Genomic DNA, 15,763 nt, shown 5'->3' with positions numbered 1-15,763 from the left:
ATTTGGACCACGGTGCCCGCAACGACGAGAAATCCCACCGGACGCTAATACTATCCTACACACTAGAGACAATTGACAATTTTACCAAAGTCAATTAACGTACAATCCTGTATGTCTTTAGAGTGTGGGTGGAAACCAGAGCACCCGGAGAAAACCCACGCAATCAGAAGGAGAATGTACAAACTCTGTACAGGCATCAAACCCGGGTCACTGGCACTGTAAGGCAGCAGCTCTATCACTGTGCCACCCATCTTAAAGAAAAGGCCACATTGGTACCTAGAATGAGGCCATTTAGTCCAAAGAATCTATGCTGGCCCACATGGCAACAATTAGTCTCATTGTCCTTACATCCTTGTACTCCTCCAACTATTATCCTTAACACATGCCCATCAACTCCCCTTTGATACATTGTGCTATTAACCTACACTATGGTTATTTACACTGACTAATTAACAATGTTAAATTACTCCCCGAGACCTGCATGAAGATGATTAACATCAGAACATCAGAGAAGGAATGTGTGACGTTTCGAGTCGAGATCCTTCCTCAGACTGATCTGTTTGGATAGCATGCTTTTCACTGTACCTCGGTACGTGTGACGATAATGAACTTACACCTAAATAACAGCCAAAGATTCAGAAGAGGTTCCACAATACAAAGAGCGCCTGAGAATGAACTAAAATAAAAGAGACTTTCTTCACAGTTGTCACTTAATTAGTAACTGTGCATTACATACCTGACTGGCCAGCGTTTCCCGACTTCCTTCTGATTGATCCAGCCTTCGTCGTGTGCGGCTGAGCTCGTGCTCAATCTTAAACATTACAAAAAGAAATATCAGCATACACGCCGATTTAATGTAATCACTGTGCTCCGAATAATACTCCATGATGCTCAAACGTGATTGAAGGAATGTACCTGACCCACACACCTGAGCCAAACACATTAACTCTTTAGTCAGAGGGTGGAGAATCTGTGGAGTTCACTACCACAGAAGGCTGTGGAGGCCAAGTCAGGGGATATTTCTAAGGCAGAGATAGATAGATTCTTGATTAGTACGGGTTTCAGAGGTTAAGGGGAGAAGACAGGAGAATGGGGTTAGGAGGGAGAGATAGATCAGCCATGATTGAATGGCGGAGTAGACTTGATGGGCCGAATTGCCTAATTCTACTCCTATTCCTTATGAATTCCCCCTCCCATTCCCATACTTTCTGTCCTGGGCCACCTCCACTATTAGTGAGGCCCAATGCAAATTGGAGGAACAGCACCTAATATTTCGTTTGGGCAGCTTACAACCCAGTGGTATGAATCTTGATTTCTCTAACTTCATGTAACCCTTGTATCCCTCTCTCCGTCCCCTTAACCTAGTCGTCGTACTAGTTTCACTGTCGTGCTGTCGAGTTTCACTGTCTGTATTACTCGTTATCACCTAGCCCGCAGTCAACATGGAACATTGTACGGGTGTCACTGTTTGTGGGGAGAAGGCAGGAGAATGGGGTTATGAAGAGGAGATGGATCAGCCATGATGGGCCGAATGGCCTAATTCTGCTCCTATCACATCTTTTTGTGGGTTCCACCTTTCCTTGTTCATCGTTGCTTTGTGCATATCTTTCATTCACTCGTCTCCCTCTCCCCTGACTCTGTCTGAAGAAGGGTCTCGACCCGGCGTCACTATTCCTTTTCTCTAGAGATGCTGCCTGACCGGCTGACCGGCCCCTGTCCCACTTTCACGACCTAATTGGCGATCTCTGCCGAGTTTGCCCTTGACTCATACTCGCAGCATGGTCACCACAAGGTCGTAGGAGGTCTTCGTAACTCTTCCTCATACTCGTGAGTGGTCTCCGCGTACTCGTGGCATCAAGTAGGTCGCGCTGTTTTTTCCAGCCTGATAAAAAATGTCCACGAGTAGACATAGTCGTAGGAGGTCGTAGACATAATCGTAGGAGGTCTTTTACTTTGGTGAGTCAGCATGACCTTGACATTTTTTTCAACTCGTCTAGGGTCTTCTAAATTCGTGGATTAGGTCGTCCAAGTGGGACAGGCCCTTTACTCCAGCATTTTGCATCCATCCTTCTTCCTTAGAGTCACTGGCCTCACTGAAATATTCCAGGGAATTGTTGGTACTCAACCGATTGATGTTGGACCACACCTTTAACGGAATCCGTGCATTTCAGATCGTAGACCATCGTGTTTTATGAAGCTAGACACAAAATGCTGGAGTAACTCAGCGGGTGAGGCAGCATCTCTGGAGAGAAGGAATAGGCAATGTTTCGGGTCGAGACCCTTCTTCAGACTGATGTCAGGGGAGGGGGTAGGCTGAGACAGTGGGACTAGTGGGAGAACTGGGAAGGGGGAGGGAAAGAGAAGCAAGGGCTACCTGAAGTTAGAGAAGTCAAATGTTCATACCGTTGGAGTGTAACCTACCCAAGCAAAATATGAGGAGTTATTTCTTCAAATTGCGCTAGGCCTCACTCTGACAATGGAGGAGGCCCAGGACTGAAGGTCAGATTGGGAACGGGAGGGGGAGTTGAAGTGCTGGGCCACCGGGAGATCAGCTTAGTTAAGACGGACTGAGCGGAGGTGTTCAGCGAAACGATCGTCGAGGGTTTGGTCTCGCCGATGTAGAGATGTTGACACCTGGAACAGCGGATACAGTAGATAAGGCTGGAGGAGGTGCAAGTGAACCTCTGCCTCGCCTGGAAAGACTTTTTGTGTCCTTGGATGGAGTCGAGGGGGAAGGTAAAGGGACAGGCGTTGCATCTCCTGCGGTTGCAGGGGAAGGACAAAGGACAAAGGACATTTATTGTCACATACACCAATTGGTGTAGTGAAGATTTGAGTAGCCATTGCAGCACACAAATAAAACGCAACATCATAGAATTTAACATTAAACATAAAAAAACATCCCCCCACAGCGGGATCAACGTTTCTCACTGTGAGGGAAGGCAGCAAAGTACCTGGGGAGGGGGTGGTTTGGGTGGGAAGGGACGAGTTGACCTGGGAGTTACGGAGGGAACGGTCTCTGTGGAAAGCAGAAAGGGGTGGAGATGGGAAGATTGTAGCCAGTGTTTTATGAAACAGTTGCCTAGCAGAATACTCACACAGAATAGGGAGCATTACTTCTTAACAGGCTATCCAAAGGGTTTTCAAAAATCTGTTCTTCGAACACAAGTGATACCAAGAGACTACATTTATAACTCGCCAGGAGGGAAGGAACCAACTTCTTACTGTGCAGAGTCAATGGGCATTTTAAAACATTGAAGTTTTAATCTAAACACAACCTGTTATGGTTGTGGAGAATTAATCTGCAGCTGAGAAGCTCTGCTGGACCACTTTAGAGGGCATTAATTGTCAACCAATTAATGAGCTAAAATCCCATTCAAGCATGATGAAAATCAGTGTAATGTGCTTCTGTATTGCCAGTGATAAGTTTCAGGGGAGGCTAACATGATCCTTTCCCTGCAGATATGGGTTTGAATGAATAATTCAGCTAAGTGCCTCCCTTGTTTATTGACTGGAAAGGTTCTATATGAATTGAGTTCATGTAGCTCCAACACACTTATGCGCTAATGATAAAGCCATCCCAGACACGCTATTAATTCACCAACATGCAAAATGCGCAGAAATGTCAGTGGTAACGTAAGGTGGTGCTTTTGATCTGGAAGTTCAGGTGCTGCGGGAAATGTGCAATGGTCACATTTTACTCATCTGCACTCGTTCAATTTGAACTCACCGCAAATCACAATGTTCATAGTCATTCAGCACGGAAACAGACCCTTCAGCCCACCTTTTTCATGTCGACCAAGATGCTACACCAATACCACCTGCCTGTATTTGGTCCATATCTCTCTAAACCTTTCCTATCCATGTCCCTGTCAAAATGGCTAGTAAATGTGTACGAAGGAACTGCAGATACTGGATTATACTGAAGATAGACACAAAAAGCTGGAGTAAGTCAGTGGGTCTGACAGCATCTCTGGAGAAAAGGAATAGGTGAAGTTTCGGGTCGAGACCCTGCTTCAGACACTTCGTCTATTAAATGTTGTTATAGTACCCGCTTCAACTACCTCCTCTGGCAGCTCATTCCATATACCCACCACTCTCTGCGTGAAAACGTTGCTCCTCAGCTTCCTATTAAATTTCCCCCCTAAACCTTTATCCTCTGGTTCTTGACTCCCCGACCTGGCTAAAAGATTCTGTGCATCTAGACTATCTATTCACCTCATGATCTTACACCTCCAATTCATAAGTCCATAAGACATAGGAGTAGAGGTAAGCCATTCGGCCCATCAAGTCTACTCCATCATTCAATCATGGCAGATCTACCATCATGGCAGATCTTTCGCTCTCAACCCCATTTTCCTCCCAATAACCCTCGACACCCTTACCATCAAGTATCCGTCAATCTCCACCTTAAAATAATCCTATGACTTGGTCTCCACAGCCGTCCGTGGCAATGAATTCCACAGTTTCATCACCCTCTGACTATATAGATTCCTCCTCATCTCCTTTCTATAGGTGCTTCCTTTTATTCTGAGGCTGCGCCCTCTAGTTCTAGACTCTCCCACTCATGGAAACCTCCTCTCCCACATCCACTCTATCCAGGCCTTTCACTATTCGCTAAGTTCATAAAGCATCTGCCATTTTCAAAGTATTTGGCCAGTGTTATTTCTGCTGATACTTTTCTGAATTCCCCAAGAACAATTGTATTTGAGCAACTGGAATCAATTCTCACTTGCTGTCAAGGCTTATGCACTCGAACAGCTTTAGGCTGGGACAGATGCCAGGTTAAAGGCGGAAATCCAAGTGTTGATCTCAGAAACACACCATTTTACACCCAACTTCACAGAAGCCATACCTTGCAATCAAATTCATCGCTGAGGGATATATAGTCAGAGTGATACAGTGCGGAAACAGGCCCTTCGGCCCAACTTCCCCACACTGGACCAACATGTCCCATCTACACCATTCCCACATGCCTGCGTTTGGCCCACAACCCTCTAAACCTGCCCTATCCATGTACCTTCCAAATGTTCCTTAAACGTTGTGCTACCAGCAGCCTCAACTACCTCCTCTGGCAGCTCGTTCCATCCACCCACCATCCACCATGTGAAAACATTACTATTAAACATACTATCACTATGTGAAAAGGTTCCTATTAAATCTTCCTCCCCCCCCCCCACCCCTCACCTTAAACCTATGTCCTCTGGTTCTTGATTCCCCTTCTCTGCCAAGAGACTGTGCGTCTACTCGATCTATACCTCTCATTATTTTGTACACCTCTATAAGATCACCCCTCATCCTCCAGCGCTCCAAGGAATAGAGACCCAGCCTGCTTAACCCTATAGCTCAGGCCCTAGAGTCCTGGCACCATCCAGTAACATGAAGTTACAGTTATTGCACAGCGGACTACAATCACCCGAGGAAGGCTTGACCAGTCAGTGCAGGTGTGATTTAACAATGTGATGTATTCATTACCACCAGTCAAATGTCATTCAATGTATTAACGGTTAAAACTGGGATAACATTCTTAAAGGATTGGACAGGCTGGAGGCAGGAAAAATATTCCCCATGTTGGGGGAGTCCAGAACCAGGGTTCACAGTTTAAGAATAAGGGGTAGGCCATTTAGGACTGAAATGAGGAAAAATGTCTTCACCCACAGAGTTATCTGTGGAATTCTTGGCCACAGAAGGCAGTGGAGGCCAATTCACGGGATGTTACCAAGACAGAGTTAGATTTAGCTCAAAGGGTTAAAGGAATCAAGGGATATGGGGAAAAAGCAGGAACGGGGTACTGATTTTAGATGATCAGCCATGATCATATTGAATGGCGGTGCTGGCTCAAAGGGCCGAATGGCTTACCCCTGCACCTATTTTTCTATGTTTCATTCCTCATTTGGAATTATTTTTTTAAAGTTTTTAATTTACTTTCCCTGGTATATTTATCCTATATTTTATCACCCATTGCCGGTTCTTATCCTTATCTAGATGCGAATTCAACATTTTTAATTTATATTTCCTTCTCAGTGTTTATGCTATTAAGTTCTTCAATAATTTGATTGGCTTGCCCCATTCAGTTTAGCTCGCTGATCTTCAGTTTTCAATGCTGATGTTATCAGCTCACACTTTCAATAACTTGCCATTTAAAATCGTCAATGTGCGGGGGAATTGCCTCATTAATGGTAGACTTGTAATATTCATTCCTTAAGCAGATTATGGACCGATGAGTTCTATTTTACTCTGATTTAAACATTCAGGTGAAACAAGCGGCATAATAAATGCGATCCCTCTAGTGATTTTACATTATTGCTGTTTGTTCGTTTGTGAAAGAGAATCAGCATAATATCACCACTTTAATATTCTACATACATTCACCCATCGAGGAAGCTTAATAACTTCAAAGATCCATTAGCACAAAAAAACAACATTTTATTTAAACACAATACTCAAGCACATTTTTCCCTAGTAATTCTACAATTGTGATCTAATTGCCTGTATTTGAAAAGAACCCATTCTTTATAATCTATATATAAACGATGCATATGTGCCCAAGTACAGTAATTATATCAGAGGTTGCAACTTGTACAATGTGTTCTTTGGAATCAACAGAATTACATTAAAAGAGTAGAATTGCTGGATGAATCATTGGTGAATCATAGCCATAACAATACATTTACACTGCACCTATTACAAAACACCACAGGTGGTCGCTAAACTTCCCATATTAATCATAAATTTACAACACTTTGAACTTTAGAAACTCTTATCACTGTTTAACATGTTACAGGTAAGAGTTGGTCTTCGCATCGTGCTCGACAGACATTGTGGGGTGAAGGGCCTGTTCCAATGCTGTACTGTTCCACGATCTATGTTAAGTTCATAAGTGATAGGATGGCACGGTGGCGCAGCGGTAGAGCTGCTGCCTTATGGCCCTGTCCCATTGTACGAGTTCATTCTAAGAACTCTCCCGAGTTTTTTAAAAATCAAACTCATGGTAAGCACGGAGAATGAACGTAGCGGGTACGTCAGAGCTCGGGGACGTCTCTTAGCGGCTCGTAACGCTAACGGCAGGTACTCGGGAAGACTCGCTAACGGCAGTTAAGCACGGGAAGACTCATGAAGATTTTTCAACATTTTGAAAAATGTCCCATAGAGCCCCGAGTACTGACGAGTGACCATTACCGTAAATCTCCGAGTTCGAATCAAGGCAAACTCAGGAGAGCTCTTGGAATGAACTCGTAACATGGGACGGGGCTTTTATAGCGCTTGCAGCACCGGAGACCCGGGTTCAAGAGTCAAGAGTGTTTTATTGTCATATGTCCCAGACGGGACAATGAGATTCTTACTTGCTGCAGCACAACAGAATATGTGAATATGGAAATATTGTATATAACGGGAAAAAAAAGAAAAATTTCAATAAATAACAAATATCGTACAAATACCAAATAATAATATAGTCTTTTGCACTTCAGAGCTCATAGCTTATTCTTGTGTTTAATAACCTGATGGCTGTGGGGAAGAAGCTGTTCCTGAACCTGGACGTTAGTCTTCAGGCTCCTGTACCTTCTTCCTAATGTCAGTGGTGAGATAAGTGTGTGGCCAGGATGGTGTGGGTACTTGATGATTTTGGCTGCCTTTTTGAGGCAACGATAGATCCCTTTGATGGTGGGGAGGTCAAAGCCGGTGATGGACTGGGCAGTGGTCACAACTTTTTGTAATCTTTCTCGCTCCTGAACGGTCGAGTTGCCGAATCAGGCCATGATGCAACCAGTCAGAATGTTCTCTACCGTGCACCTGTAGAAGTTTAGGAGAATCCTCTTCAACATGCCGAATATCCGTAATCTTTTCAGGAAGTAGAGTCACTGATGTGCCTTCTTTACAATTGCATCGGTGTGCTGGGTCCAGGAAAGATCTTCTGATATATGCAAGCCCAGGAATTTGAAGTTATTGACCCTCTCCACCAACGTCCCATTGATATACTTACTGATGTTGAGAGCCAGGTTGTTGTGCTGGCACCATTTGGTCAGTCGGATGATCTCACTTCTATACTCTGACTCGTCCCCATCTGTGATTTGTCCAACCACAGTGGTGTCATCGGCGAACTTGATGATGGAGTTCGCACTATGACCGGCTACGCAGTCATGGGTATAGTGAGTAAAGCAGGGGGCTGAGCACGCAGCCTTGGGGTGCTCCCATACTAATTGTTACTGAGGATGAAGTGGTTCCTCCAATTCGAACAGACTGTGGTGTGTGGATGAGGAAGTCGAGTATCCAATTGCAGAGGGATGTGCAGAGGCCCAGTTCCGTGAGCTTGGTAACCAGCTTGGAACGGTTGGTGGTATTAAACGCCTTCTTCCTCGTGTCCGGCCATCTTCTATATCACGTCTTTCCGGTTGGCCAGTGATGGTTGGCGGTCGGTGGTTGCAGAATTGGCTACTTCAGTCAGTCACTGTGGTACAGTTTCTGTCGTCAGCATTGCCCGGGATGCGCCACGTGGAGGCTTCTGCTTGCATTCCGTATTAAACGCCAAGCTGGGGTCTATAAACAACAGCCTGACGTAGGTGTTTTTATTGCCCGTGGTCCAGTGCGGAGTGGAGAACCAGTGAAATTGCATCTACCGCTGACCTGTTGTGGCGGTATGCGTCGAGGTTCTTGTCGAGGTAGTTGATGTGCACCATAACCAACCTCTCAAAGCACTTCATCACCACAGACGTTAGTGCCACTGGCCGATAGTCATTGAGGCACGTCACCTTACTCTTCTTGGGCACCGGTATTATTGATGCCCTCTTAAAGCAGGTAGGAACCTCAGACCTCAGAAGTGAGAGGTTGAAAATGTCTGCAAAAACTCCTGCCAGTTGGTCTACACAGGTCTTGAGAACTCCACTGGGTATACCATCAGGTCCAGGCGCTTTCCGAGGGTTCACCCCCTGAAGGATCTTCTGACGTCGGCCTCTGTGACTATGACTGTAACGCCGTCAGGGCGAATAGGGGCTCGGGAAGGCAGTGTTCTCCCTATCGAACCGTGTGTAGAACGCATTGAGCTCGTCAGGGAGTGATGTTTCGCTGTCGTTTGAGCCGCCTCCTGATTTCGCCTTGAAGGAGGTGATGGCATTCAAGTCCTGCCGCAGTTGTCGAACATCTGTCTCATCCTTCAGCTTAGAGCAGAAGTCCCATTTAGCCTTTTTGATGGCCTTGCCAAGGTCGTATCTGGACTTCTTGTAGACCTCTGCATCGCCGGACCTGAATGCCCGGGATCTTGCCTTCAGAAGAATGCGGATCTCATGGTTCATCCAAGGCTTCTAGTTAGGAAACACTCGGAAGGTTTTTGTTGGAACGCAGTCCTCCACACATTTCTTTTTGAAGTCTGTAACGACTTATTCATTGTATTCATTCAGGTCCTTTGCCGAGTTCCTGAACATTGCCCAGTCTACAGACTCCAAACAGTCCTGGAGTTGTTCCTTTGCCCCCCCCCCCCCCCCCCCCCCGACCAGCTCTGTACTGTCCTCACCTCTGGGGATGCTTTCTTCAGTTGCTGCCAGAATGCAGGAAGGAGCAGCACCGCTGAATGGTCGGATTCTCCGAAGTGAGGGCGAGGGATAGAGCGATAGGCATCTTTGATGGTCGTGTAGTAGTGGTCAAGGCTGTTTGATCCTCTGGTGCTGCAGGAGACATGTTGGTGGAAGTTAGGGAGCGATTTCTTCAGGTTGGCTTTGTTGAAGTCCCCGGCTATGGTGGTAAATGCCTCGGGGTAAGACGTCTGTTGCCTGTTGACCACGGCGAGCAGCTCCTCCAGTGCCAGACGGACGTCTGCCTGGGGTGGGATGTAGACTGCGGTCAGGATGATGGAGGTGATTTCCCTCGGTAGGTAGAAGGGGCGGCACTTCACCGCCAGAAGTTCGAGGTGTGGAGAGCAGGAGTTGGATAGGTCAGCCACGTCTGAGCACCACGCAGAGTTGACCATGAGGCAGACGCCCCCTCCTCTCCCTTTCCCAGACGCCTGCGTACGGTCCATACGGTAAATGGAGAACCCTTCAGGCTGGACCGCTGAGTCTGGTGAGCTGGGGGTGAGCCATGTCTCTGTGAAACAGAACACAGAGCATTCCCTCAGCTCCCTTTGGTAAAGCAGCCATGACCTTAAGTCCTCCACTTTGTTTTCTAGTGACTGTACGTTGGCCAGTAGTATGGTAGGGAAAAGGGGCCGAAGTCCACTACGCTTCAGTCTTACTTGTAATCCTGCCCGACGACCACATTTCCGTATTCCATGAAGCCCTCCTCAGTGTTTATAGGTACAGTACTTGCGAGTCTCCGCGAGGTCGGGGATTCCCCTCAGACCGGGGATTCCCTTACAGTCGGCACCTCCAGCTCCGTTGCTGCTGGGAGATCCAGCCCGACTGCCTCGATTCCGTACTCCATAAAGGCCTCCCCGGTGTTTACAGGTACAGTGTGGCGGTTCCTGGATATTAGGCCACTCCTTGGGTCATCGCCCTCGGCACTTGAGGGACAGGGACGAGGGACTGCCCTCAGGCTTCCGGTTTCTGCTCAGGGGTTTTCTGGGAGTTTTGTTTTTTCCTTTCGGTGGAACTCATTGTGAGTGGATGCTCACAACCATCATTAAAGAACCTTTGAACCTGCGTGGCGTCTAACCTTTTTCTGACCGCGTCCAGGCCACTAAAACAATGTCGCCGCATGTCGGCACCATCGATCCCGACTATGGGTGCTGTTTGTACGGAGTTTGTACGTTCTCCCTGTAACCATGTGGGTTTTCTCCGAGATCTCCGGTTTCCTCCCACCCTCCAAAGACGTACAGGTATGTAGGTAAATTGGCTTGGTAAATGTAAAATATTGTCCTTAGAGTGTGTAGGATAGTGTTAATATGCAGGGATAGCTGGTCACCGCAGACTCGGTGGGCCGAAAGGCCTGTTTCCACGCTGTATCTCTAAACTAAACTAAGGAGCAGAATTACACAATTCGCCCAATCGAGTCTACTCCGTCATTCAATCATGGCTGATCTATCTTTCCCACTCAATCCCATTCTCCTGCCTTCTCCCCTTTAAAAATTAGTAATTTTAAAATTAACAAGTAGTTATTGCTGAACCATGATTTGAAATTAATTGGGTTAATAATCTTTACCAGAAAATAAACTGTTGGAGAAACTCAATGATAGGTGGCTTCTGTGGAGGCAGAGAGATGGTCGCACCCTAATGCAGGGTCTCGATCCAAATTAGTGACTGTCCCTCCGATCCCTCTGCTTTCATAGATGCTGTCTGACCTGCTGAGTTCTTCCAGCGATTTCACACCCTTACTAATCAAGAATCTGTCAATCCCCACCTTAAAAATACCCAAGGACTTGGCCTCCACAGCCATCTGTGGCAATGTATTCCACAGATTCACCACCCTCTGACCGAAGAAATTCTTAACAGGGATTAAAGGGCCTGTCCCACTTGCCGATTTTTTCAGCGACTGCCGGCATCATTGACTGACGTATCAGGTCACCGAAAAAGTTGAGGCATGACGCGGCGTGATGACGTATGATGCGCGGTGTTTTTTCAAGTGGCGCAACAATTTTTTTGTCGCCACTGTTCAAAATCTTTTGGCGACACTGATATGACGCCGGCAGTCGCCGAAAAAAAATCGCAAAGTGGGACAGGCCCTTAACTGGGAGAAGATTAACAGGTGGGTAATATTTGCAACTTGACATCACTGAGAAAGGAATACAGGACTGTGCCACACTTGACCAGTCCTTAGAAAATATGCTAATTTAGCTGTATTTGAGAAGTTTTATTTCCTTCGTAAGTTGCCAAAGTCTGTTCAATATTTTTAAACAGAGATTAATAAATCAAACATCAAGTAAAGTTTAACTGACTGTAGGATATGTTTCAGTATCATCAATTTTCAATGAGAGGTTGCCAGGTTTGAAGTGCTAGTTATTCTGCATGCTTTAGGTTCATTTAATAGTAATGAACCTCTTAGGGCAGCCATCAATGCTAACAATATGCAAACCAACACCTTGGAGCTTGGAGCTACACGTTCTACCAAAATTGGAGACCATGCATCTTCACCCCAGTTCTCAAAATGACAGGGAAGGTGTCACCAGACTCTCCGGCATCTTTCAAATAGAAACCAAGATGGGAGATTTCAAAGATAGCAGTTTCCCCAAAAACAGCATCCTGAATTCTCCAAAGATATACACAAAATGCTGGAGTAACTCCGCGGGACAGGCAGCATCACTGGAGAGAAGGAATGGGTGACATTTCGGTCTAGAAATTGGGGAGTCTAACTGGGTTAAAAAAAATGTTATCAGAGCCACATTTAGACTGCAAATCTGGACCAAAAAAGCCTAGATAGAGTGAATGTGGAGAGAATGCTTCCACTAAAGCAGGGGTTCCCTACCTTTTTCATTCCGTTTACCCCTGGCAACTTTAACAGCATATAAATGTTATTTCACTTATTTATGAACAACTAATGATGAACAGATACCGGGATACCAGAACCAAACACAGTCAGTCAATAAGAAAAAATATGTACAAAATAGACAATTTAAATGCATTAGCGCCTCACTGATAGTGGAGGAGGCCCAGGACAGAAAGTATGGGAAGGGGAGGGGGAATTCATAAGGAATAGGAGTAGAATTAGGCAATTCGGCCCATCAAGTCTACTCCGCCATTCAATCATGGCTGATCTATCCCTCCCTCCTAACCCCATTCCCCTGCCTTCTCCCCATAACTTATGACACCCGTACTAATCAAGAATCTATCTATCTCTGCCTTAAAAATATCCTCTGACTTAGACAATAGGTGCAGGAGTAGGTCATTCGGCCCTTCGAGCCATTCAATGTGATCATGGCTGATCATCCCCAATCAGTACCCTGTTCCTGCCTTCTCCCCATATCCCCTGACTCCGCTATTTTTAAGAGCTCTATCTAGCTCTCTCTTGAAAGCATCCAGAGATCCCGCCTCCACCGCCCTCTGAGGCAGAGAATTCCACAGACTTCCACAAACATGTTTCCTGCCTCTAGCGTGTCCAAACCCTTAACAATCTTATATGTTCCAATGAGATTGCCTCTCATCCTTCTAAACTCCAGAGTGTACAAGCCCAGCTGCTCCATTCTCTCAGCATATGACAGTCCCGCCATCCCAGGAATTAACCTTGTAAACTTATGCTGCACTCCCTCAATAGCAAGAATGTCCTTCCTCAAATTAGGGGACCAAAACTGCACACAATACTCGAGGTGTGGTCTCACTAGGGCTCTGTACAACTGCAGAAGGACCTCTTTGCTCCTATATTCGATTCACTGCAGAAGGACCTCTTTGCTCCTATATTCAATTCAGAATCAACATATTTCCCCCGTGGGTAGGCAAAATTTACCCCCTGGGAGTAAATTTAACCCCAGTTTAGGAACCCTTGCACTAAAGGAAGTGTCTAGGATCAGAGGCCAAAGCCTCAGAATAAAAGGCATGATGAGGAGGATTTTTTTTAGTCAGAGGGTGGTGTATCTGTGAAATTCATTGCCACAGAAGGCTGTGGAGGTCAAGCCAATGGACATTTTTAAGGCGGAGATTGACAAATTCTTGATCAGGAAGGAGGTCAGGGGTTTACGGGGGGAAGGTAGAGAATGGGGTTGAGAAGGAAAGATAGATCAGCCATGATTGAATGTCGGAGAAGCCTTGATCGACTGAATGGCCTAATTCTGTTCCTAGAACTTACGAAGTCGTGAGATGAACTCAGCAGGTCGGACAGCATTTATGAATGGATGGGATCAGAGGGATAGTCGTGACCCTTCTTCAAACTGAGAGTCAGGGGAAAGGGAAAGGTAAATAGAATAAATTAATAAAAGATATGCAAAAAGCAATATGAATAATAATTTATCACCTGCTGTATAAATATTGATTTCTCTCTAGCGGTATGAATATTGATTTCTCTAACTTCAAGTAACCCTTGCATCCCCCCTCTCTCCATCCCTCCCCCTCACTAGTTGTCGTACTAGTTTCACTGTCGTCCTGTTGAGTTTCACTGTCCGTATAACTCGTTCATCATCATTGGCGGTCACTCGAAACGAGTACGACTGTCCTCTCCTCTCCATAGGGTCGTCTACTTGTGGGTCTGCAGATGTCTGTAGAGGCCGATCCACGATCCACACACCTTGGTGCAACGTGGGCAGTGGAGACTGGCGGTGGTTGGTAGTCGTCGAGCCCCCTTCTCTCTCTCCTTACGGTGTTGTCGCTTTGTCTCTGTGACACGGCGTAGATCCATTTCGTGAAGTGCAGATCCTTCCTGCACGGATTTCCTCCAGGAGCGCCTGTCCAATGCAATGTGCTCCCAGTTGCTCGATATGATGTGGAATTTCTTCAGACTGTTCTTGATGTTGTCCTTGAAGCGTTTCTTTGGCCCGCCGGGGGCTCGCCGACCTTCCTTCAATTGAGAGTACTAGTTATCACCTACACCACAGCCAACAACAGACCATTGTGGGCTCCACCTTTCCTTGATCATCGTTGCTTTTTGCACACCTTTCCTTCATTTGTTCTATTAACCTCTATGTCTCTCGTTTCCCTTTCCCCTGACTTTGAAGGGTCTCGACCCAAAAAGTCACCTATTCCTTTTCTTCAGAGATGCTGCCTGACCCGCGAAGGTACTCCAGCTTTTTGTGTCTATTTTAGGGTAAAAAAAAGCAGTGAATTCACTGTTGTCCTTTGGATAGAAAACCTGGCACCCATCTAATCCAAACTAAACTAAAGATGTGCAAAAAAACATAATTTGAGGAAGGACGTTCTTGCTATTGAGGGAGTATAGCATAGGCTTACAAGGTTAATTCCCAGGATGGCGGGACTGACATATGCTAAGAGAATGGAGCGGCTGGGCTTGTATACTCTGGAATTTAGAAGGATGAAAGGGAATATTATTGAAACATATAGGATTATTAAGGGTTTGGAGACGCTAGAGACAGGAAACATGTTCCCGATGTTGGGGGTCCAGAATCATGGGCTACAGTTTAAGAATAAGGGGCAAGCCATTTAGAACGGAGATGAGGAAACACTTTTTCACACAGAGTTATGAGTCTGTGGAATTCTCTGCCTCAGAGGGCGGTTCTCTGGATACTTTAAAGAGAGAGCTAGATAGAGCTCTTAAAGATAGCGGAGTCAGGGGATATGGGGAGAAGGCAGGAACAGGGTACTGATTGTGGATGATCAGTCATGATCACATTGAATGGCAGTGCTGGCTCGAAGGGCCGAATGGCCTACTCCTGCACCTATTGCCTATTGTCTATTGCCTAAACAGCACTCTAGTCTCCTGTATATAGTTTCACACACACTGGCCTCATGGAAAAATAATCAATGAGTAATAAATACTGTCTTGTTTGTGGCAACAACATCCCGGCAATCAACTTGTGAAGCTGTCATTGGAGGATTTAACATGCTGATTGAGGTAGATGCAACAAGGCACTTTCACCAAAGGAAGCAGGTAACAATATTAAGGCTTGTACAATCTGGTATTAGAAAACAATTAATAAATGCAGGGTAGGGAATAGTTGCACCAAAGGCAGATGAGATGTTATTGATGAACTCGTTCAAAATGGATGCTTGGTGTCAAATGTTGTTGGTAATCCTTCCTTATGAATTCCTGAGTGATGTTATACTTCATTAAACGCATTATACAAATACAAGTAATTGTTGCTCTGTGTACTCTGCACAAAGGAGCAGAGCTGATGCTTGGCTTTTCCTTATTTTCATTCTCTAGATGATTTAAATTAACAGGGTGTTTAAATCATACA

General features: G+C 45.7%; 1 protein-coding gene across 5 annotated transcripts in view; it reads right to left on the bottom strand.

Moving 5' to 3' along the window:
• The window catches only part of cep128 (centrosomal protein 128), a 401,773-nt gene that overhangs the window by 328,385 nt on the left and 57,625 nt on the right, over nt 1-15,763 (bottom strand). For all 5 annotated transcript variants that reach the window (XM_033027567.1, XM_033027570.1, XM_033027569.1 and 2 more), the window contains exon 10: nt 737-811. In XM_033027567.1, coding sequence (XP_032883458.1) covers nt 737-811 — 75 coding nt within the window. The remainder of the gene's footprint in view (nt 1-736; nt 812-15,763) is intronic.

This window comes from Amblyraja radiata, chromosome 9 (genome assembly GCF_010909765.2).
Source record: "Amblyraja radiata isolate CabotCenter1 chromosome 9, sAmbRad1.1.pri, whole genome shotgun sequence".
Lineage (NCBI taxonomy): Eukaryota > Metazoa > Chordata > Chondrichthyes > Rajiformes > Rajidae > Amblyraja > Amblyraja radiata.
Note: the sequence above shows the minus strand (reverse complement) of the source record. Positions and strands in the feature narration are given on the sequence as shown.